We start from the raw sequence: 22049 nt of genomic DNA on the forward strand, positions 1-22049 counted from the left end.
GGACCGGGCGCGTTCGGCTCAGTGACTCGGCCGGCCGTCACAGAGGGCCGCGCCCGCGGGCGCCTATAAAAGCGGCGCGGGGCGCGGAGCGGCACTTCCCGGTCCCGCACGGCTCGGCTCCGCCGCGGCGCCGTCCCACCGCAGCCCGGCATGGCCCGCTACCGGCGCAGCAGGACCCGCAGCCGCAGCCTCCGCCGCCGCCGCCGCCGCCGCTCCGGTCGCCGCCGCAGCCCCCGACGCCGCCGCTACGGGAGTGCCCGGCGCTCCCGCCGCTCCGTGGGGGGACGGCGCCGCCGCTACGGGAGCCGCCGCCGCCGCCGCCGCCGCTACTGAGCCGCCGCCGCCACGCCGCGCCCGACCCGCGGCCCCGCGCTGCCGCTCCGCCAATAAAGTGCCGTGGCACCGGGCGCGCGTGTCCGTGCTTCTGTCCGCGGGCGCCGTCGTGCGGCGGCCGTGCGCGTTTTGGTGTCCGCCCGCGTCCCCCGGCTCCGCGTCCCGTCGGCGCCCCGTGCCCAGCAGCCCCACGTCCCGGGGTGTCGCTGTGAGCCGGCTGTGTGTCCCGCGGTGTCCGGCTGTGTCCCTTCAATCCGTGTCCCCTGGTGCCCCGTGGTGTCCCGGGTGCCGCTGTGCACCAGCTGTGCGCATTCCATGGTGCCCATCCATGTGCAAGGGGTCCGTGCCCCATGGTGTCCCACGTCCCACTGGTGTCCCACATCCCTTGGTGCCCACGTATGCCACCGTGTGCTGGCTGAGCTCATTCCATGGTGTCCATCCATGTCTCCTTGATCTGTGTCCCATGGTGCCCCACGTCCCACGGTGTCCCCGTGTGTCACTGTGTGCCTTCTGTGTGCATCCCACAGTGTCCATCCGTGTGCAGTGGCTCCATGTCCCATGCTGTCCATGCCTGTTGCTCTCACATCCCAGGCTGTCGCTGTGCACCAGCTGTGTGCATCCCATGGTGTCCAGCTGTGTCCCTTCAGTCCACATCCCATGGTGCCCCACGTCCCACAGCATCCTTGTCCCACAGTGTCGGTGTTCCATGGTGTCACCACACAGGGCTGCGTGCCTCCCACAGTATCCACCCATGTCCCAACAGTTCCATGTCCCCACGGTGTCGGTGCCCCCATGGTGTGTCCCTTGCAGTGTCCCCTGTGTCCCCCACAGTGCGCATCCCAGGGCTGCGTGTGCTGCCACATCCAAACCCAGCAGCCACACACCCGATGCCCACACATGGAGTTTCCCCATCTCCCAACCCCTGCTCCCCCGGGCTCCCCTTTGGGTCTCCCTTTCAGGACCCCAAGGGGCATTTGGGGGCCGTGCCATGGATGAGGTTGGAGCAGCACCGGGGTGGTGCAGCTGAGGGTGGTGTGGCTGCAGGGACAGAGTGGCTGTGCCCACCTGCACTGTACTGGGGCTGCTTCCTGTCCCCATGTCCCTGCCATCCCTGTGTCCCAGCCTGTCACAGAATCACAGAATGGTCAGGGTTGGAAGGGACCTCAAGGATGATGAAGCTCCAACCCCCCACTGCACGCAGGGCCACCAACCTCCACATTTCACAGCAGCCCAGGCTGCCCAGGGCCCCATCCAACCTGGCCCTGAACACCTCCAGGGATGGACGGGGCATCCACAGCCTCTCTGGGCAGCTGTTCCAGCACCTCACCACTCTCTCTGTAAAGAGTTTCTCCCTGACGTCCAACCTCAATCTCCCTTCCCTCAGCTTCAAACCATTTCCCCTTGTCCTGCTGTCATCTCCCCTTCCCAAGAGCTGACTCCCCTCCTGTCTGTAGGCTCCCTTTGAAGGCTGCAATGATTCACCCCGCAGCTTCTCTTCTCCATGCTGAACAAGCCCAGCTCCCTCAGCCTGTCTTTGTAGTGGAGGTGCTGCAGCCCCTGCTCATCTCTATGGCCTCCTCTGGACCCTCTCCAACAGCTCCCTGTCTTTTTTGTCCTGGGGGCTCCAGACTTGGACGCAGAGCTGCAGATGGGGCCTCACAAGAGCAGAGTAGAGGGGAACAACCACCTCCCTGTCCCTGCTGGCCACCCCCCTTTTGATGGAGCCCAGCATGCCTTTTGCCTTCCGGGCCGCAAGGGCACACTGCTGGCTCATGTTCAGTTTTTCATCCATCAAGACCCCCAGGTCCTTCTCCACAGGGCTGCTCTCAAGGCCCGCTCCTTCCAGTCTGTAGGGATGCCTGGGATTCCTCCGGCCCAAGTGCCAAACTCTGCACTTTGCTGTGTTGAAGCTCATCAGGTTCACCCTGGCCCACCTTCCCAGCCTCTTGAGGTCCCTCTGAATTCATCCCTTCCTTCCACCGTGTCGACCGCACCACTCAGCTCGGTGTCGTCAGCAAACCTGTCCCCACCTGTGGTCAGGACCCCACTCCTGTCCCCCTCCCCATCCATGTCCCAGGGTGGGTTTGCAGGACACGCGGCGTGCCTCAGGGACGGCCCTTCCCCACAGCCACACCACGCAGCACAGACGGGCACGGGTCTTTATTGCTCAGTGAGTGGGACTGCAGCCGTCCTCACATCCCGATGGGCTCCTCGAAGAGGAAGATGAGGGGCAGGAGCAGCAGCAGGTAGAAGAAGAAGACGTTGGCCTGGGACAGGTGATAGGCCAGGATGACGCACGCCAGCACCTCCAGCAGCACCTCGTTCACGTGGTGCAGCTCCATGGTCCTTGTGAGTCCTGCAGGGATACGGGGTTGGAGGTGCTCCTGGGGGTACCCAGCACCGACCCCCCCGGCACCCACAGACCCGCTGGGGCCGGCACTCACTGCGCTCTGCTCCAGTCGGGGTCCCGGCACCAATCCTGTCCCCGCTGCATCCCTTCGGCTCGGCACCCTGATGGGACAGAGCGCGGGGCGATGTCACAACGGGGGTGTGGGGGTGAGCCGCCCCCTGGGAGGGGGCAGCCACGGAGCCTGGATTTCTTGGGACCGGGGTCACAGCGGGACCCCACAGCCGCGGTCACCTCACGTTAGGGCAGCAGGACAGCACCTGTGGGATGAGGGGAGGTGCCCGGCTGGGAGCCGCTCAGTCACCGCATCGGATCCTCCGTGGCACCGCGGCGGTTTGGGCACGAGCCCCGCGGCCAGCAGGGGCTGCCGAAGTGTTTGCCTTGGCTGGCAGCCCTGAGCTCGGCTGTGGGCTGAGCTCCCAGCTGGGCAGTGTGGGCAGTGCGGGCAGAGAGGGCAGCGTGCCAGGGCACACGGCACAGGGCACACGGCACAGGGCACAGGACACACAGCACACACAGCACACGGCACAGGACACACGACACAGGACACACAGCACACACAGCACACGACACAGGACACACGACACAGGACACACAGCACACGGCACAGGCACTCAGCGTAGGGACTGGGAATGATGGACGGATGGCGCGTGGCTCACGGCCATTCCCACACGGAGCTCGCTTATAGGGCACCCCACAGGCACCGGGGCTCTGCAGGGTCTCACCAGCCCCACGGGAGCCGCAGACTCCAGCTGCCACCAGCGGGTCTGGGATGCGCCACCGGCTCCGAGCCTGAAGCCAAGGACGGGGCTCGGCCCCGCTCGGCGTCCCGGCGCCTTTAAGGGCCGGGGCTGGCAGCCGGCGGCGGTGCGGATGCGGCTGCTTGACCGCGGTCCAGCATCGTGTGGAAATCCATGAAATCCCTGCGAGCGCTGACTGGGGCGGAACGCGCCTCCGGAGCTGCGCTGTGTGCCGGGCACTCGGCTCCGGGCGCGGCGCCCAGCGGCCGTGCCAGGACGGCGCGGAGCGGTGCCAGGGCCGCAGAAACCTCGAAAGTGCCTTCACGTGGGGCTGAGTCACCGCCCTGCCGGCCCTTCGCACAGCCCTGCGCTGCGGGCGCTGCCTGCGAGCACAGCGAGCCCTTCCTGCCATCCGGCCAGATGGATGCAAATAAAGCCGTGCTCCTGCGCGCCAGATGTCGGTGTTGTGGGTGGGGGCATCCGGCATTCCCAGCCGTGCCCGGCGTTCAGCTTGTGCTGGGGGGAGCAGCACCACAGAGTGGGAGCGACACATCCCAACACATCCCAACGCATCCCGACACATCCCGACACATCCCAACACATCCCAACGCATCCCGACACATCCCGACACATCCCAACACATCCCAACGCATCCCAACACATCCCAACGCATCCCAACGCATCCCAACGCATCCCAACACATCCCAACACATCCCGACACATCCCAACACATCCCAACGCATCCCGACACATCCCGACACATCCCAACACATCCCAACGCATCCCAACACATCCCAACGCATCCCAACGCATCCCAACGCATCCCAACACATCCCGACACATCCCGACCCATCCCGACACATCCCAACATATCCCAACACATCCCAACCCATCCCGACACATCCCATCACATCCCGACACATCCCAACACATCCCAACACATCCCAACACATCCCGACACATCCCGACGCATCCCGACACATCCCGACACATCCCATCACATCCCGACACATCCCAATGCATCCCAACACATCCCAACACATCCCAACACATCCCAACCCATCCTGACACATCCCAACACATCCCAACCCATCCCAACACATCCCAACACATCCCAACGCATCCCAACACATCCCAATGCATCCCAACACATCCCAACACATCCCGACACATCCCAACACATCCCAACACATCCCGACCCATCCCAACCCATCCTGACACATCCCAATGCATCCCGACACATCCCAACCCATCTCAACACATCCCAACACATCCCGACCCATCCTGACACATCCTAACCAATCCCAACATATCCCAACCCATCCCAATACATCCCAACCCATCCCAACACATCCCGACCCATCCTGACACATCCCAGCCCATCCCACTACATCCCATCCCAACACATCCCAACCCATCTCAACCCATCTCAACCCATCCCAACCCATCCCACTACATCCCAACCCATCCCAACACATGCTATCCTGTCCCAACCCATCCCAACCCATACTAGCTCATCTCAAGACATGCCAACATTTGCCACAACTCCCCAAACCATTCCATCCCAACCCATGCCAACACATGCCAAGTCATTCCATCCCATTCCATCCCAGCTCATCCCAACCCATGTCAACTCAACCCATGCCAACACCCCATGCCAAAACACCCCAACTCATTCCATCCCAACCCATTCCAAGCCATGCTAACCACCCCATCACCTCATCCCAACCCATCCCGATCATCCCGACCAACCCAACCTATGCTAACACATCCCAAACCATGCCACACATCTCAACCTGTCCCGTCCAACTCAACCCATGCCAGCACATCCCAACCCTTGCTAACCCATCCCAACCCATGCCAACACATGCCAACACATGCCAAACCACCCCAATGCATTCCATCCCATCCCAACCCCTCCCAACCAACCAACTCATGCCAACTCAACCCAACCCATAGCAGCCCATCCCAACCATCCCAAATAATGTCAATCCAAGTCAATCCATCCCAGCCCATGTCAACCCATCCCCGCCTGTTCCAACCCTTTCCAGCCAACCCACCCACCCATGGGGTTCTTGGCCACACACGACCCCATTGCTGCTGGATACAGAGCTCCCACAGCCCTCACAGAACGGCCCGGGTTGGAAGGGACCTCAAGGATGATGAAGCTCCAACCCCCTGCCACATGCAGGGCCACCAACCTCCACATTTTATACCAGTCCAGGCTGCCCAGGGCCCCATCCAACCTGGCCCTGAACACCTCCAGGGATGGACGGGGCATCCACAGCCTCTCTGGGCAGCTGTTCCAGCACCTCACCGCTCTCTCTGTAAAGAATTTCTCTCTGACATCCAACCTAAATCTCCACTCCCTCAGCTTCAAACCATCCCCTCGTCCTGCTGTCATCTCCCCTTCCCAAGAGCTGACCCCCCTCCTGTCTGTAGGCTCCCTTGAGGTGCTGAAGGCTGCAATGATTCACCCCGCAGCTTCTCTTCTCCATGCTGAACAAGCCCAGCTCCCTCAGCCTGTCTTTGTAGGGGAGGTGCTGCAGCCCCTGCTCATCTTGGTGGCTCCTCTGGACCCTCTCCAACAGCTCTCCTGGCCACCAAAGGGTGCTGTTGGCCACGAGGCCAGCAGGAGCCCAGCCCTGCCTCCCCTCTCGGCCCAGCCCAGCTGCTGGAGGCTGTGAGTCCTAATAAACCGCAAGAGAAGGTCAGGCCCAGGAATGGCCTTTAGGGTGGAAAATGAGGTCATGGGCAGATGGCGGCAGCGCAGCAGTGGCTCCTCAGAGAATCGTGCGTGGGGGCAGGACGGGGTTGGGGGTGCCAGGGCTTTGGGGGGAGCTGGGATGGGGCAAGGGAAAACAAATGGGGCTGCAGTGAGGCACTGCAGCAACGCTCAGCTCCCTGCACAAACCGAGGGCTGGGGAAGGGTTGTGGGGAACCCCGGGTATCCTCTCACTCCCCCAGACCCACTTGAGGGCACAGGTAGGGGCAGTTTGTGTGCAGGCGCCCACCTCGGTGCCCAGCACGTGGGCTCTGCCCCACGTAGTGCCCAACTCCCCCCAGGTTCCCCTCCGCTGTGGCTCTGGGCTCCCCTGGGCACCGTGGTGCCCGGTTCCAGCATCTCAGCCGCCCCGTGGGTTTGTGCCACAATGGGGGCACGCGGGGGTGGCAGCAGGGGATGCACCCACAGCACGGCACGTCCACAGCCCCCCCTGCGTGCGGCGACCCCCATGGCCACCAATAAGGGGGGCACAGCGGCGCCCCGGGGGTCCCCACGCTCCAGGGCACAACATGGGGAGGGTCCCCCACACGTCCCCCAGCGTCCCCTGCTGCCAGGGCCGGGTCAGGGCGGTGGGGCGCTCAGCAGAGCTGGCCGTGGGGCTCAGCTCCACGCGTGGCCTCGTGGGTGCCCGGGCTCAGCCGGCAGCACCGGCGCGGTGCGATGAGCGGCCCCGTGCTCGGCCGTGGGGTCGGGGTGGGGGTCCTCGGGGTGTCCGGGTGCGGAGATGGAGCGGTCACCCCGCAGCCGGGGCGCACAGGGACGACGGGAGAGCGGCGGAGGAACGAGAAACGCCGACGGCGTCGATCCGGACCGGGAAGGGTTCGCGCGCAGAAGTGCTGTGTAATCAGAAACAGTTGTGGAAGGGCGGAACGAAACCCCGTGGAGAAAAGGAGCGGGGATCTGGGGCGCAGCTGGGGATGGGGCGGCCGCAGGAACGGGCGTCGCGCTGCCCCGCAGCCGCACGGAGCGGTGGGGTCCCCGGGGCGGGGGGCGGCGGCTCCATCGGCCCCCCCAGCGCCGAGCGGGCGGGGACTGGAGGAGAGCTCAGGAAAAGGGGTCCCGGGGCGGGGGTCCGTCAACGTGCTCCCTGTTTCCCCCCGATCCCCGCATTCCCGCATCGCTCCCCCCCTCAACCGCGGTCCGCTCCCCCCCTCGCCGCTCCGAGCCCCGCGCAGGGCCGGGTCCCGCAGGGCGCAGCGGGGTGGGGGGCGAGGAGGGGCGGAGGCGGGGACGGGGCGGGGGGGCCGGGAAGGGAGAGAGGGGAGGGCCGGGGCTGAGCGCTGAGCTGCGCTCCGTTCGTCCCGTCCCGTCCCGCCATGCCGCCCCCCCCCCTCGCTCTGCTGCTGCTCTTCGCCGCCGCCGCCGCCCCCCCGGCGCCCCCCGGCACCGCGCTCCGACCGGAGGCCGTGGGGATGGGCGGCCCCGGGGGCTCCGCTGCGACCACCCCGAGGGGCGCAGCCCCCCCAAAGGCCACCGCCACGGCCCCCCCGAGGAGCACGGCCCCCCCAAAGGGCTCCGCTGCGACCACCCCGAGGGGCGCAGCCCCCCCGAAAGGCACCGCCACGGCCCTCCCGCAGGGCACGGCGACGACCCCCACGAAAAAAACGGAGTGGGGGGGGCCGAGCAGCGCAGCCCCCACCCGAGGGGGGCCCGGGCCCAAAGGTAGGGGGAGATCTGGGGGGTGGGGGAGGGGAGAATGGGAGTGCAAATGTGTGTGTGTGTGCGTGAGCGTGAGCACAGCTGGGTGTGCACAATGTGTGTGTGTGCGGGGGGGGTTTAAAGTGAGCGTGCACAGTGTGTGTGTGAGTGTGAGCAGGTGTGCAAATGAGTGTGAGTGCACCGTGTGTGTGTGCAGTGCCAAGGCTGCATTCCTTGGATGCTCTCTGTGCCCCGTCCTGCTGCCAGGCTGGGTGTGTGCACACACACTGTGTGTGTGTGTGTACGTGTGTGTGTGTGCACCTGGCTGCAGTGCTGCCCTGGTTTATGGTGAGGGGACGTCCCAGGGTGTCCCTGCGAGCTCCAGAGCCGTGTGTGTGCCCATGCGTGCACATCTGTGCGTGTGCACCTGGCTGCTGTGCATTCGTGTGGTTGGCACCGCCCCAGCTGAGCCCCCCTCCCCCAAAGCTTGGACCCACCTGAGGGCCAGCAGCCCCCCAGCCCCCCCTGCCCAGTCTGTGTGCCCACAGCCCCCGTGCCCAGAAAGAAGAAGCTGGTGAGGGTCAAAGTGGTGCGGAAGAAAGTGCTGAAGAAGAGACCCAAAGCTCCAGCCAAGAGCCCTCCTGCCCCCCAGGAGCAGCGTACGTACACGGCATGGACGGGAGGGGGGGCTGCATGGGCGTGCATGTGTGTGTGCACACGTGTGTGTGTGTGCACAGCTCTGCACCATGCACGCCCCCCTGTGCTGTGCACACATGCTGAGTGCAGACACAGCCCCTGCAGCTGGGAAGCACGAAGGGGGGGGGGATGCGTGAGGCTGCGGGTGCTGGGAGTCCTGGGGGGAGTGGGGACCCCGAGGGCACCCCGAAGTGATGCCATCCATGTGGGAGGCATTGGCTGCCCTGGTCTGCAGGGTTTGGGAGAGTGGGAAATGGGGTTTGCACAGCGGGGATCACAGTGGGGTCACTGAGTGTGCCGTGCCCTCTGCCCCCCAGCGTGCCCCCCTCTGGGGCTGGAGTCCCTGCGGGTTCAGGATTCCCAGCTGCGCTCCTCCAGCGACAAACGCTACGGGCTGGGCGCCCACCGAGGGCGGCTCAACATCCAGGTAGGGCGTGTGTTTGAGGTGTGCTTGGCGTGTGTTTGAGGTGTGCATGGTGCACACAGAGTGGCGTGTGCAGGGTATCTGCATGGTGTGTGCATGGCGTGTGCTTGGTGTGTGCATGGCACATGTGTGTCAGGGTGCCGGGCGTTGTGCTGCACCTCTCCCTGGAGTTCCACCGCGACCCCCCGAGGGTCTCCTGGCCCACCTGGTCGGTGTGGAGCTGCCCCAGTCTGGACCCTGAGCCCACCGGCGCCCTCTACCCGCAGTCGGGGCTCTACGACGGGGATTTCTTTGACGGCGGTTGGTGTGCAGGACAGGAGGACGCGGGGCAGTGGCTGGAGGTGGACGCGCGACGCCTCACCAACTTCACCGGGGTCATCACGCAGGGGCTCAACTCCATCTGGACGTAAGGCACGGGGTGGGGGGCCGGAGGGGCTCCGGGCGCCGGTGACACCGTGCCCCCCCACAGGTACGACTGGGTGACCTCCTACAAGGTGCAGTTCAGCAACGACACGCACACGTGGCAGCCGTGCTGCAATGGCACCGAGGAGGCGGTAGGAGCCCCATCCTTACCCGTCCCGCACGGCGGGGCTCGGCGGGTTAACGGCGCACCGGGCTCTGCTGTTGCCTTTGGCCTCCCGTCCCGCAGAGCATCCTCCAGCGCTTCCCCTCCGCACAAAGGCTGCTTGTGCTGCTGCCCGCTGGGGGGGCCGGGGGCGCGGGGGGACATGCGGGGCTGAGCGGGGCCTCGTGGCACAGTGGGGTGTGCCCAGAGGTGAGCAGGGCAGCGTGGTGCCCGGGGACACACGTGGGAGCTGTGCCGGGTGGGTGGGTGCAGGTGGGTCCCCCCCCCACACAACCACGGTGTGTGGGAATGTGGGAGAAACAGGGGCTGACAGCGGGGTTGGGGTCCCTGGGTCGCAGCTGTGCCAGGAGCTGGGGTGAGTTCCCATTGCCAGGAGCGGTTTGGGGTCCCCATGCTCATTCCTGGGGGCCCCTATGCTGCAAGGGGGCACGGAGCAGTGTGATACCCCAGCCCCACGGTTCTGCCCCACTCAGGTCCCTCAGCGCCGGGCTCAGCCCACTGCCACGTGTCCGCTCCTCATTAGGGGCTGGAATGGGGCCAGGGGAGGACGGGGCCACGCAGCACAGAGCCCGTAACCCTTTGGTCCCCATTGGTGGCTCTGCTCCATCCCCACATCCCAGCACCCCCCGCTGCCGCGCTGTGCCCACGCTCATGCAGGGGTTGGGACCCCCCCCCCCAGGTGTTCCCAGCCAACAAGGACCCCGAGACCCCGGTGCTGAACACGCTGCCGTGCCCGGCGGTGGCACGGTACATCCGCATCAACCCACAGAGCTGGTTTGAGAACGGCACCATCTGCCTGCGGGCCGAAGTGCTGGGCTGTGCCATGCCAGGTGGGAACGGGCACGGCGTGCGGGGCGGGGGGCTGCTCCGTGCATCCCTCACCCTGCCCGTGTCCTCACCCCACAGACCCCAACAACATCTACCAGTGGCCCAATGAGCCCGTGCCCACCGACAAGCTGGATTTCCGGCACCACAACTACAAGGAGATGAGGAAGGTGTGTTGGGATCCCCCAAATGTGGTCCCTGCAGGCCTGGGTGCCCCTGGACCCCAGTGCGAGTGCTTTCCCTGCAGCTGATGAAGAGGGTGAACGAGGAGTGCCCCAACATCACCCGCATCTACAGCATCGGGAAGAGCTACCTGGGCCTCAAGATGTACGTCATGGAGATCTCCGACAACCCGGGGCGGCACGAAGTGGGTGCGTCTGTGGGGTGGGATACGGGGCTGGGTGGGTGGGAGGGGGGGGGGACCCACAGCCAATACGGGCCGTACCCACAGGTGAGCCCGAGTTCCGCTACGTGGCGGGGATGCACGGCAATGAGGTGCTGGGCCGGGAGCTGCTGCTCAACCTGATGGAGTATCTGTGCCGCGAGTTCCGGCGCGGCAATCCCCGCGTGGTGCAGCTGGTCACCAGCACTCGCATCCACCTCCTGCCCTCCATGAACCCCGACGGCTACGAGACCGCCTACCGCCTGGTACGGCCCCAAACCCAAACCCCACGCGCTCGACCCCCTGCCCTCCAGCTGACCCCGCACGCCCCATAGGGGTCGGAGCTGTCGGGCTGGGCCATGGGCCGCTGGACCTATGAGGGCATCGACCTCAACCACAACTTCGCCGACCTCAACACGGCGCTGTGGGATGCTGAGGACAACGACCTGGTGCCCCACCAGTTCCCCAACCACTACATCCCCATCCCTGAGTACTACACCTTCGCCAACGCCACGGTGAGGGCACAGCACTGCGGGGTGCGGGGATGGTGCGAGGGTCCTGGAGGTGTCCCCACGGTGTGGTGTCACCACTGGTGTCCCCTGGGGCACAGGGCTGAGTTGGGGGTCCCAGCTGTGTCACCACTGGTGTCCCCTGGGGCACAGGGTTGGGTTGGGGGTCCCAGCTGTGCCCCAATGATGCGGTGTCACACAGGTGACCTCTGGGGGCACAGGGCTGAAGTGGGGGGTCTCAGCTGTGACTCGATGACACAGTGTCACCATAGGTGACCCCTGGGTCACAGGGCTGAGTTGGGGGTCCCAGCTATGTCCCCATGATGAAGTGTTACTGCAGGTGGCTCCTGGGGCACAGCGCTGGGTTGGGGGTCCAGCTGTGCCTCTGTGATGCAGTGTCACCACAGGCAGCTCCCAGGGGCACAGGGGTGGACTGGGGGTCCCAGCTGTGCCCCAGTGATGTGGTGTCATCGCGGGTGACCCCTGGGGGCACAGGACTGGTTGGGGGTCCCAGCTGTGCCCCAATGATGCGGTGTCACACAGGTGACCCCTGGGGGCACAGGACTGGTTGGGGGTCCCAGCAGTGCCCCAGTGATGCGATGTCACTACAGGTGGCCCCAGAGACGCGAGCGGTGATCGACTGGATGCAGCGCTACCCCTTCGTGCTGAGCGCCAACCTGCACGGCGGGGAGCTGGTGGTCACCTACCCCTTCGACATGACCCGCACCTACTGGAAGGCTCAGGAATTGACTCCCACGGCAGACGACGGCGTGTTCCGCTGGTTGGCCACTGTCTATGCCACCTCCAACCTGGCCATGGCCAGCGAGGAGCGCCGCCTCTGCCACTACGACGACTTCATGCGCTCCGGCAACATCATCAACGGGGCCAACTGGCACACGGTGCCCGGCAGTGAGTGTGAGGCTGGGGGGGTCCCGCAGCCCCCCGCCCCCCCTTGATGCACCGCCGCCCTCCCTCAGGTATGAATGACTTCAGCTACCTGCACACCAACTGCTTCGAGATCACGGTGGAGCTCTCGTGTGACAAATTCCCCCACGTCTCCGAGCTGCCAACCGAGTGGGAGAACAACCGCGAGTCGCTGCTGCTCTACATGGAGCAGGTGGGGGCTGCAGGGGGTGGCCGGGGGTCCCTCGGTATCCCCCAGGCTTTGCAGCACCTTCCCTGCTCCCTGCGTGGGGCTGGGGCAGCGGGGGGCTGCGGTGGGCACGTGCTGGAGGTGTGTGTGCTCTGAGAGTTCCTGTGTGCTGCTGTGCCACGGGGCTGTGCCGTGGTGCCAGGCTGTGCCCCAGGGCTTGCGTTGAGTCCAAACAGCCCTGAGGGTGCCTCACATGGGTGCTGTGCAGCGTGAGGTGCCCCCCTGACCCCCGGCCCTGTGGTTCCCAGGTGCACCGTGGCATTAAGGGGGTGGTTCGGGATGAAGAGACGGGTGAGGGCATCGCCAACGCCATCATCTCTGTGGATGGCATCAACCACGATGTGCGGACAGGTACAGCGGGATGGAGAGGGGGGGGAGGGCAGGGACAGGGACGGGGTGGAGGATGGGGATGGGATGAGGTGGGATGCCATAAATGGGATGGATGGGATCGAGAGAATGGGGATGGAGGGGATGGACGGAGGGGATGGCGAATGGGAGAGGACAGGTGGGATAAACAGGATGGGGATGGGGATGGAGATGGGGATGGGGATGGAGATGGGGATGGAGATGGAGATGGAGATGGGACGTCACCCTGCCCTCACCCACAGCTGTGGATGGGGATTACTGGCGGCTGCTGAACCCCGGCGAGTACGAGGTGACGGCGCGGGCCGAGGGCTACGAGGCGGCCACGCGGCCGTGCCGCGTCTCCTTCGAGAACGTTCCCACGCCCTGCAGCTTCCGCCTGGCGCGGCGGCGTTTGCGGGGCCGCGGCCCGCCGGACCTCCAGCTGCGGCTGCACCGCCACCGCCTGCGCCGCCTCCGCGCCCAGCGCCGCGCCCCCTGAGCCGCCCGGAGCGGGCATCGAACCCGCGGCGCCGCGCTCCCGCAGGCCCCGCCCCTCCGCGCGGCACGCCTCCCTATTGGCCCCGCCCTCCCCCTGACGGCCAACGGCGGCTCTGAGTGCGCGGGCCCCGCCCCTCCCCGTACCCTCCCATTCATTCCCTGCTCACGTGACCCGCGCGCCCGCCTCCCTCGCTCCCCCGCTCGGCGCCCATTGGCTGTTGGCGGCGGGAGGGGCGTGGCCGCCGTGAGAGCGGCGGCCAATGGGCAGCGGACGCCGCAGCGCCGGGCTGGCGATGGTGGAGGGCGGAGGGTGCGGCAAGGCGGTGAGCGGGGGGGGGTCGGGGGCACGCGGGGTGCGGGGTCCGCACGTGGGCGGGTGTGATCGGGGCGGGGGCGGGGGGGGGCAGGGCCGGGGGGTGCCCAGGGCCGGTCCGTGGGCGCCGGGAGGTGTGGGGGGCACCGAGGGGTCGGGGCTCCTCACGGCGCAGGGGCTGCGTGGAGCGTGGGGGGCGGCTGGGGCTCCGTGGGGCACAGGGGGCTCCGTAGGGGCACAGTGGGGGCTGTGCGGGGATGTGGGGCTCCATGGGGCACAGGGGGCTCCGTGGGGTGTGAGGGTTTAATACGGCATGGGGTCTCCACAGGGCAGAGGAGAGGCTCCGCGGGGCACGTGGGCTCTGTAGTGTGGGGGGGGTCCATAAGGTGAGGGGCTCCATAGGTCATGGGGGCTTTCTGGGGGGTGGGGGCTCTATGGGGCAGGAGGGTCTCTATGGGGCAGTGGGGGCTCTATGGGGCAGGAGGGTCTCTATGGGGCAGTGGGGGCTCTATGGGGCATGATGGTCGCCATGGGATACGGGGGCTCCGTGGGCTGGGCAGTGCTGGCACTCCCCCCATCCCACAGTACGGCCGTGCCCTTACGCCGCGGTCCCTCAGCATCCGCCCCGCTGCACACCACGGGATGGGGGGATGGGGGGGGGTCTGACGCCTCCCGCCGCAGGGCAGCGCAGCATGGCGGGGTTCCGGATCCGGCCGTACCGCGACGAGGACTACGAGGCGGCGCGGGAGGTTTTCGCCACCGCCATGAGCGAATACGCGCCGGCGCTGTGCCTGCACGTCCTGCGGCAGCCCTGGGTGCTGCTGGTGCTGGGCTGCACCTTCTGCCTGCTGCTGGCCAGCGCCCGCTCCCTGCTGCTGCCCGTGCTGGCGCTGACGCTGCTGCTGGCGCTGGGCCGCCAGGCGCTGGGCCGCGCGTGGTGCGCCTACATCGAGCGCTGCCTGGGCGGCGACCTGAGCGACATCCGCGGCGCCTACATGGACGGCCCCGGCGCCCGCTTCTGGGTGGCGGAGGCGGACGGGCGCGTGGTGGGCACGGTGGGCGTCCGGCCGGCGGGGGAGGCCGGGCTGCTGGCGCTGAAACGGATGGCGGTGCGCAAGGATCACCGCGGCCGGGGCATCGCGGCGGCGCTGGGACGCGAGGCGCTGGGCTTCGCGCGGCAGCAGCGCGGCTGCAGGGCCGTGGTGCTCAACACCATCATGCTGCAGCACGAGGCGAGAGCCCTCTACGAGCGCCTGGGGTTCCGCCGGCAGAGCCGCTACGTCCTGCCCACCGCCTACGGCCGCCTGGCCAACTGCACCGTCACCACCTACCGCTACGAGCTGCCCTGAGCGGCTGCGGCGCGGAGCCCCGAGCCGTGCCGGTGCTGCGCCGTGGGGAGGAGGGAGCTCCGTGCCCAAAATGCGCCGACGATGCTTCGCGGGGACGGCCGTGCTGTGCGGCCGACGGTGCGCCGTGGGGACCCTCGTGCCGCGTGGCTGAGCCGTGCTGCTGACGCCCCTGGGGACGCGGGGTTCCCTGTGCCGTGAGGCTGAGCCGTGTGGACGGAGCCCCGCGGGGATCCCCATCCCGTTTGGCTGAGCCATACGGGCTTCCCATGGGATCCTCGTGCCGTGTGGACGATGTCCCGTGGGGACCCTCATCGCACATGGCTGAGCCGTGCTGCTGACGCCCTATGGGGACGCGGGGATCCCTGTGCCATGAGGCGGAGCCGTGCTGGCAATGCCTCACGTGGACACGGGGACCCTCGTGCTGCCAGGCTGAGGACGTGCCCCCCTCCCCAGCCCCGCTGCTCCTCAGCCCCGGGGGGGCTCAGCCTCCTTGGGGGGCCCCGACGCCCCCACGCCCCCCAGCTGAGCGGAGACCCACACACGGACCCCCGGCCGTGTCCCCTCGCCGTGCTGGGCTCGGATTCGCGCCTGCCCCCCTTAAAGCTGCAATAATTAAAGAGCATCGGAGCGCTGCCCGCGGGGTCACAGTGTCTGCCTTCCCCCCCCCTCCCTCTCTACCCCCCTCCCTGTGCAGTGACGGCCTTTGCTCGCCGGTGTAAAGGTGCTGAGCTCTGCTACGCACCGCGGCCCCGCAGCGCAGCACTCCCGCAGCGCTGGGCAGAGCCTCCGGGGGGGGCGGACGCGGGGTGGGGGGTTCGCAGCTCCCCGTGGGCTGAACTCCCCTCGCCGTCCGAGCATCGCACGCCGCTGCCCGGTTCTGCGCACCGGTAAGGAAAGCGGAGGGGCTGCGGGACGGAGCGTGCGGGATCCGGCGGCAGAGCGGCTGCGGGAGGGGGGAAGAAAAAGGGGAGCGGGGTGGCGGTACGGCACAGCGCTCGGGCTGCGCGGAGCCACGCACACGCCGTGCGGGGTGCACCGGCGGGCGGCGGAGCTGAGGGAAGCGAGGCTCCGTCTGCGGGGTCTCCGGTGGGGCAGTGCTGGGCCGCAGCGGGACGCCGGGGGCTGCGGCATCCCCGGGCTCGGCCCCGTCCGCGGCCCCCGACCTCGGCACGGGCTCTGAATGCCCCGCACTGAAGCGGCTCAGCCCCCCGCGAGCTCAGGCAAAAAGCCCGGCGTTTCCCGTTGCTTTCAGTGCCTGCTGCCTCTCCTGTGACCCATTCCCTCCTCTTTGCCCCCGCCGTCACTGGGCAGCGCTGCTTCCCCCTCGTCCCAGCCCTGCAGCCCTCAGGGCTTTGGGCACCCCGGGCCCTGCTGCCTCCTCCTGTGTCCCAACCTGGGGTTGGCAGAGGGAGCTTCTCCAGAGCCCCCCCGGGAAAGAGACCTGCCGCCCCCTGCCCGCTGCTCCTCCTTCCTTCTCAGGGACCCCCCGGCACGGCTGCAGCTCCAGCCCTGATCTTGGGCTGCTCCAAGTGCTTGGGGTGAGGAAATACTGGGTGAGGGGCCGGCAGGATGGGGCCCAGGATGCCCATTCCAGAGAGAGCCTTGCCGGTGCTGCTTTGGGTAGAGGGCGATGCTGAGGCCATCTGCAGCCAGGTCTGTTGTCATAAAATGAGCGGAACCGGTTTTCAACTAAGAGAGGGGAGATTTAGATCGCATAGAAGGAAAAAGTTTCTTATGCTGAGGATAGCGAGGCACCGGCACAGGCTGCCCAGAGAGGTGGTGGTCCACCATCCATGGTGACATTCAGGTTGGGCTGGGGGCTCTGAGCACTGATGGAGCTGTGGGTGTCCCTGATCATTGCTGGGGGAGTTGGACCCACAGAATCACAGAACGGCCTGGGTTGGAAGGGACCTCAAGGATGATGAAGCTCCAACCCCCTGCCACACGCAGGGCCACAAACCTTCTCATTTAATGCTACACCAGGCTGCCCAGGGCCCCATCCAACCTGGCCTTGAACACCTCCAGGGATGGACAGGGCATCCACAGCCTCTCTGGGCAGCTGTTCCAGCACCTCACCGCTCTCACAGCAAACAACTTCCCCTTCACATCCAACTGAAATCTGCCCTCCCTCAATTCCAACCATTCCCCTCGTCCTGCTGTCATCTCCCCTTCCCAAGAGCTGACTCCCCTCCTGTCTGTAGGCTCCCTTCAGGTGCTGAAGGCTGCAATGATTCACCCCGCAGCCTTCTTTTCTCCAGGCTGAACAAGCCCAGCTCCCTCAGCCTGTCTTTGTAGGGGAGGTCTGCAGCCCTCTGATCATCTTGGTGGCTCCTCTGGACCCTCTCCAACAGCTCTTTGTCTTTCTTGTACTGAAGGCTCCAGCCCTGGATGCAGTGCTGCAGATGGGGCCTCATGAAGGCAGAGTAGAAAAGGACCCAATGGTCTTTGAAGGTCTCTTCCAACTCAAACCATCCTTTGGCTCCTCTGAAGGTCCCTTCCAGCTCTAACCACAGTGTGACTATATGAAGGTTCCAAGTGCTTGGGGTGAGGCACAGATCGCCCAGAGATGCGATGGGTGCCCCATCCCTGGTGACATTCAGGTCAGGCTGGAGTGGCTCTGAGCAGCTGATGGAGCTGTGGGTGTCCCTGTTCTTTGTGAGGGGGTTGGACCATCCTTTGGCTTTTATGAAGACCCCTTCCAACTCAAACCATCCTTTGGCTTCTATGAAGGTCCCTTCCAGCTCTAACCATAACGTGACTCTACGAAGGTTCCCTCCAACCCCAACCATTCTCTGGTTCTGACCTGCAGGCCCCAGTGCCCATGGCTCCCTACCGCATCCGTCTGTACCGCGATGAGGACTACGATGCCGTGCGCTCCCTGTTTGCCCGTGGCATCATTGAGCACGCCCCGGCCATGTACCGCCACGTGCTGCGCCTGGCACACGTGCAGCTGGGGCTGCTGGCCCTGTTCACGGCCGTGCGTGCCGTAGCCGGCAGCTGGCTGCTGGCACTGGCAGCCGTGGCGCTGGCTCTGGCGGCCGCCTGGCCCGTGATGCGCTCCTTCAGCTTCTCCTTCGTGACAGAAGCGCTGATCGCCGACCTGTGCGACATCCGCGGCTCCTACATGCGGGCGCCCGACTCCTGCTTCTGGGTGGCGGAGGCCGGCGGGGCGGTGGTGGGAATGGTGGGCGCAGCCCCATCGCCGCGCGGTGAGGCCATGGAGCTGAAGCGGCTGTCGGTCAGCAGGGATCACCGTGGCCACGGCATCTCCAAGGCGCTGTGCGGGGAGGTGCTGCGCTTCGCCCAGGCGCGGGGATACAGAGCTGTCGTGCTGTACACCTCCACGGTGCAGCTGGTGGCCCAGCGGCTGTACGAGAGGCAGGGCTTCAGGAAGGTGGCCGAAACCAGCCCGTCTCTGTTCTCCAGCCTCATCTGCTTCTATCTCATCCATTACCGCCTCGAGCTGCCCAGCCGCCCCCAGGGCTTTCCCTACTCCTGCACCGCTGAGAAATAAACAGAGACTGTGGGAAGGGTGTGAGGAGCGTGCCGTGGATGTGCACACGTGTGTCATGACTGTGCCTGTGTGTGGCTTCGTGCCTTCACGTGGCTCATGCCCATGCTGTGAGCTCGGCGCAACGTGGCTCCTCCGCAGCCCAGAATGGGGTCACTACACTGCAGCTGCACACAGTCGGTGCTGGGGGGCTTTTGGGGGCCTGCCGGACCTCATGCTGTGCCCCCACCAGCGCTGCTGTGCCATGTCAGTGCAGTGTGGGCAGGGGAAGGTGGATGGTGTGCGGGGCAGGAGGATGCAGGGCAATGGCTGGAGGTGGATGTGCGGAGCCTCACCAACATCCCCAGGGTCATCAGGCAGGGGCTGCACCCCCTCTGGGGGGCAGTGGGTGGGGAGGCCAGAGGGGGTCAGGCTGGTTTGAAAATGGCACCATCTGCCTGCAGGCTGAGGTGCTGGGCTGTGCTTCGTGGGATCCTCATCCCATACGGCTGAGCTGCGTGCACAGTGCCCCATGAGGATCTGCATCCCATTTGGATGAGCTATGCTGGTGAAACCCTACAGGGACATGGGGATCCCTGTGCCATGAGGATGAGCCGTGTGGACTGAGACTCACGGGGATCCTCATCCCATGTGGTGAGCCTATGGACGTCCCATGGGGATTCTCATCCCACGTAGCTGAGCCATGTAGACGATGCCCCATGGGGACCCTCATCGCACATGGCTGAGCCGTGCTGCTGACGCCCTATGGGGACACGGGGATCCCTGTGCCATGAGGCTGAGCCGTGCTGGCAGTGCCCCACGTGGACACGGGGACCCTCGTGCTGCGTGCTGACAGGCTGGGGACGTGCCCCCCTCCCCACCCCAGCCCCGCTGCTCCTCAGCCCCGGGGGGGCTCAGCCTCCCTGGGGGCCTCCACACCCCCAGCTGAGCAGGGACCCGGCCGTGTCCCCTTGCCGTGCTGGGCTCGGATTCGCGCCTGCCCCACTTAAAGCTGCAATAATTAAGGAGCATCAAAGCGCTGCCCGCGGGGTCACAGTGTCTGCCTACCCCTCCTCCTTCCCCCCACCTCGCCTTCCCCGCCGCTCCTTCGGCGGTGACGGCCTTTGCTCGCCGGTTTAAAGGTGCTGAGCTCTGCTACGCACCGCGGCCCCGCAGCGCAGCACTCCCGCAGCGCTGGGCAGAGCCTCCGGGGGGGGCGGACGCGGGGTGGGGGGTTCGCAGCTCCCCGTGGGCTGAACTCCCCCCGCCGTCCGAGCATCGCACGCCGCGCTGCGCTCGGCCCCGGCCCCCGCGGGGGCGCTGCGGGATCCCGGCTGCTCGCGGGGCTGCGGGCCCGGCTCGGTGCTGCCCGCCCGCCGCTGCCCGGCTCTGCGCACCGGTAAGGACCGCGCCGCCGCTTCCCGCAAGCGGAGGGGCTGCGGGACGGAGCGTGCGGGATCCGGCGGCAGAGCGGCTGCGGGAGGGGGGAAGAAAAGGGGGAGCGGGGGGGCGGTGCGGGACAGCGCTCGGGCTGCGCGGAGCCACGCACACGCCGTGCGGGGCGCACCGGGGGGCGGTGGAGCTGAGGGAAGCGAGGCTCCGTCTGCGGGGTCTCCGGTGGGGCAGTGCTGGGCCGCAGCGGGACGCCGGGGGCTGCGGCATCCCCGGGCTCGGCCCCGTCCGCGGCCCCCGACCTCGGCACGGGCTCTGAATGCCCCGCACTGAAGCGGCTCAGCCCCCCGCGAGCGCAGGCAAAAAGCCCGGCGGTTCCCTGTTGCTTTCAGTGCCTGCTGCCTCTCCTGTGACCTTTTGTCCCCGTGCAATCCTTCGGTGCCCACTTCCCTCCCCGTGCCCTTTTGCCCCCACCATCAATGCCGGCTCCTGTCTGGGCAGCGCTGCTTCCCCCCTCGTCCCAGCCCTGCAGCCCTCAGGGCTTTGGGCACCCCGGGCCCTGCTGCCTCCTCCTGTGTCCCAACCTGGGGATGGCAGGGGGAGCTCCTCCGGAGCCCCCCCGGGAAAGGAGACCTGCTGCCCCCTGCCCGCTGCTCCTCCTTCCTTCTCAGGGACCCCCCGGCACGGCTGCAGCTCCAGCCCTGAGCTTGGGCTGCTCCAAGTGCTTGGGGTGAGGCACAGATCGCACAGAGATGTGATGGGTGCCCCATCCCTGGTGACATTCAGGTCAGGCTGGAGTGGCTCTGAGCAGCTGATGGAGCTGTGGGTGTCCCTGTTCTTTGTGAGGGGGTTGGACCATCCTTTGGCTTTTATGAAGACCCCTTCCAACTCAAACCATCCTTTGGCTTCTATGAAGGTCCCTTCCAGCTCTAACCATAACGTGACTCTACGAAGGTTCCCTCCAACCCCAACCATTCTCTGGTTCTGACCTGCAGGCCCCAGTGCCCATGGCTCCCTACCGCATCCGTCTGTACCGCGACGAGGACTACGATGCCGTGCGCTCCCTGTTTGCCCATGGCATCATCGAGCACGCCCCGGCCATCTACAGGCATATGCTGCGCTCCACACGGGTGCAGCTGGGGCTGCTGGCCCTGTTCACGGCCGTGCGTGCCGTAGCCGGCAGCTGGCTGCTGGCACTGGCAGCTGTGGCGCTGGTGCTGGCGGCCACCTGGCCTGTGATGCGCTCCTTCAGCACGTCCTACGTTCAGGAGGCACTGATCACTGATCTCTGCGACATCGACAGCAGCTACATGCGGGCGCCCGACTCCTGCTTCTGGGTGGTGGAGGCCGATGGGGCGGTGGTGGGAATGGTGGCTGTGGCCCCGCCACAGGACCCGGCACAGCGCGGGGAAGCCTTGGAGCTGAAGCGGATGTCGGTCAGCAAGGATCACCGTGGCCACGGCATCTCCAAGGCGCTGTGCGGGGAGGTGCTGCGCTTCGCCCAGGCGCGGGGCTACAGAGCTGTGATGCTGTACACCTCCATAGTGCAGGTCGTGGCCCAGCGGCTGTACGAGAGGCAGGGCTTCAGGAAGGTGGGTGCCAGCAGCCCCTCGCTGCTCGCCAGCCTGGTCTCCTTCCAGATCTTCCAGTACCGCTGTGAGCTGCCCGGCCGCCCCTAGGGCCTTCCCTGTTCCTGTAGCGCTGAGAAATAAACAGAGACTGTGGGAAGGGTGTGATGAGCGTGTCGTGGCCGCCGTGTGGCCGTGCCCGTTGGTGGCATCGTGCCTCCACGTGGCTCCTGCCCGGCCGTGAGCTCGGCCCGGCGTGGCGCCGCGCTGCTCTGTCCGTCCCCGGGGCCTGCCCAGCCCCGCATGGCACCACCGCACTGCGGCAGCCCACAGACGGTGCTGGGGGGCCTTTGGGGCCGCTGGGCCTCGTGCTGTGCTGTGCCCCCGCCAGCAGCGCTGTGCTGCGTCAGTGCAGCGCGGGCCAGGGAAGGCGGAGGCATGGGCAGGGCCTGTGGCTCCTGGGTCCCGTCCTCTGCCGTCCCAGAACATCGGACCGGATTCCCACTGAGCTCTGTGCACAAGGAGGGCGAGTGGGGACGGGGAGTGCTGGTGGCTGGGTGAGACCGGCCGCAGGACGCGGGCTGGGGACAGGACGGGCTGGGATGGCGGCTGCGGC

General features: G+C 66.7%; 4 protein-coding genes and 1 long non-coding RNA gene across 7 annotated transcripts; 4 read left to right on the forward strand and 1 right to left on the reverse strand.

The window, feature by feature from the left end:
- Positions 1 to 2478: 2478 nt before the first annotated feature.
- On the reverse strand, positions 2479 to 3024 carry LOC116225644 (uncharacterized). Of its 2 annotated transcripts, none has more exons than XR_016466264.1 (3): positions 3001 to 3024; positions 2778 to 2844; positions 2479 to 2689 (listed from the first exon to the last, which is right to left on the reverse strand). It is a non-coding gene; the product is annotated as an uncharacterized LOC116225644 (long non-coding RNA). The 2 variants fall into 2 exon arrangements; XR_004166129.2 differs by lacking the exon at positions 3001 to 3024 and adding an exon at positions 2975 to 2993.
- Positions 3025 to 6824: 3800 nt separating this feature from the next.
- Positions 6825 to 13323, forward strand: CPXM1 (carboxypeptidase X, M14 family member 1). The gene is made up of 14 exons (XM_031588100.2): positions 6825 to 7927; positions 8452 to 8562; positions 8917 to 9026; positions 9290 to 9429; positions 9493 to 9577; positions 10289 to 10439; positions 10516 to 10604; positions 10682 to 10805; positions 10886 to 11082; positions 11152 to 11331; positions 11937 to 12234; positions 12303 to 12442; positions 12727 to 12829; positions 13087 to 13323. Exons 1-14 carry the CDS (start codon positions 7582 to 7584, stop codon positions 13320 to 13322), a joined length of 2310 nt encoding a protein of 769 aa, XP_031443960.2. The 5' UTR covers positions 6825 to 7581; the 3' UTR covers position 13323.
- A 229-nt stretch (positions 13324 to 13552) lies between these two features.
- LOC116225638 (putative N-acetyltransferase camello) lies at positions 13553 to 15617 on the forward strand. Its single transcript, XM_031588096.2, has 2 exons — positions 13553 to 13644; positions 14316 to 15617. Exon 2 carries the CDS (start codon positions 14327 to 14329, stop codon positions 14981 to 14983), a length of 657 nt encoding a protein of 218 aa, XP_031443956.1. The 5' UTR covers positions 13553 to 13644; positions 14316 to 14326; the 3' UTR covers positions 14984 to 15617.
- LOC116241588 (N-acetyltransferase 8B-like) lies at positions 13578 to 19468 on the forward strand. Of its 2 annotated transcripts, none has more exons than XM_090140017.1 (2): positions 13578 to 13644; positions 17793 to 19468. In XM_090140017.1, the coding sequence occupies exons 1-2, from the start codon at positions 13582 to 13584 to the stop codon at positions 18495 to 18497; spliced, it is 768 nt and encodes a 255-aa protein (XP_089996143.1). In that variant the 5' UTR covers positions 13578 to 13581; the 3' UTR covers positions 18498 to 19468. The 2 variants fall into 2 exon arrangements, with proteins under 2 accessions (XP_089996143.1, XP_089996144.1); XM_090140018.1 differs by lacking the exon at positions 13578 to 13644 and adding an exon at positions 15733 to 15870.
- Positions 19469 to 19619: 151 nt separating this feature from the next.
- On the forward strand, positions 19620 to 21593 carry LOC116225639 (N-acetyltransferase 8B-like). Its single transcript, XM_090140019.1, has 2 exons — positions 19620 to 19872; positions 20861 to 21593. Exon 2 carries the CDS (start codon positions 20873 to 20875, stop codon positions 21542 to 21544), a length of 672 nt encoding a protein of 223 aa, XP_089996145.1. The 5' UTR covers positions 19620 to 19872; positions 20861 to 20872; the 3' UTR covers positions 21545 to 21593.
- Positions 21594 to 22049: the final 456 nt, after the last annotated feature.

The sequence above is a fragment of the Phasianus colchicus genome, chromosome 4 (genome assembly GCF_987193195.1).
Source record: "Phasianus colchicus chromosome 4, bPhaCol1.hap1.1, whole genome shotgun sequence".
In the NCBI taxonomy this organism is placed as follows: Eukaryota; Metazoa; Chordata; class Aves; order Galliformes; family Phasianidae; genus Phasianus; species Phasianus colchicus.

What these genes read in the sequence shown, in the direction of transcription:
- CPXM1 (XM_031588100.2), top strand. Translation starts at nt 7,582, where the DNA reads ATGCCGCCCCCCCCCCTCGCTCTGCTGCTGCTCTTCGCCGCCGCCGCC. An exon ending in TCCTGCCCCCCAGGAGCAGC is followed by an intron (nt 8,563 to 8,916) that starts GTACGTACACGG and finishes TCTGCCCCCCAG; the next exon opens with CGTGCCCCCCTCTGGGGCTG. An exon ending in TGCTGCTCTACATGGAGCAG is followed by an intron (nt 12,443 to 12,726) that starts GTGGGGGCTGCA and finishes TGTGGTTCCCAG; the next exon opens with GTGCACCGTGGCATTAAGGG.
- LOC116241588 (XM_090140017.1), top strand. Translation starts at nt 13,582, where the DNA reads ATGGGCAGCGGACGCCGCAGCGCCGGGCTGGCGATGGTGGAGGGCGGA. An exon ending in GCGGAGGGTGCGGCAAGGCG is followed by an intron (nt 13,645 to 17,792) that starts GTGAGCGGGGGG and finishes TCTGACCTGCAG; the next exon opens with GCCCCAGTGCCCATGGCTCC.
- LOC116225638 (XM_031588096.2), top strand. Translation starts at nt 14,327, where the DNA reads ATGGCGGGGTTCCGGATCCGGCCGTACCGCGACGAGGACTACGAGGCG.
- LOC116225639 (XM_090140019.1), top strand. Translation starts at nt 20,873, where the DNA reads ATGGCTCCCTACCGCATCCGTCTGTACCGCGACGAGGACTACGATGCC.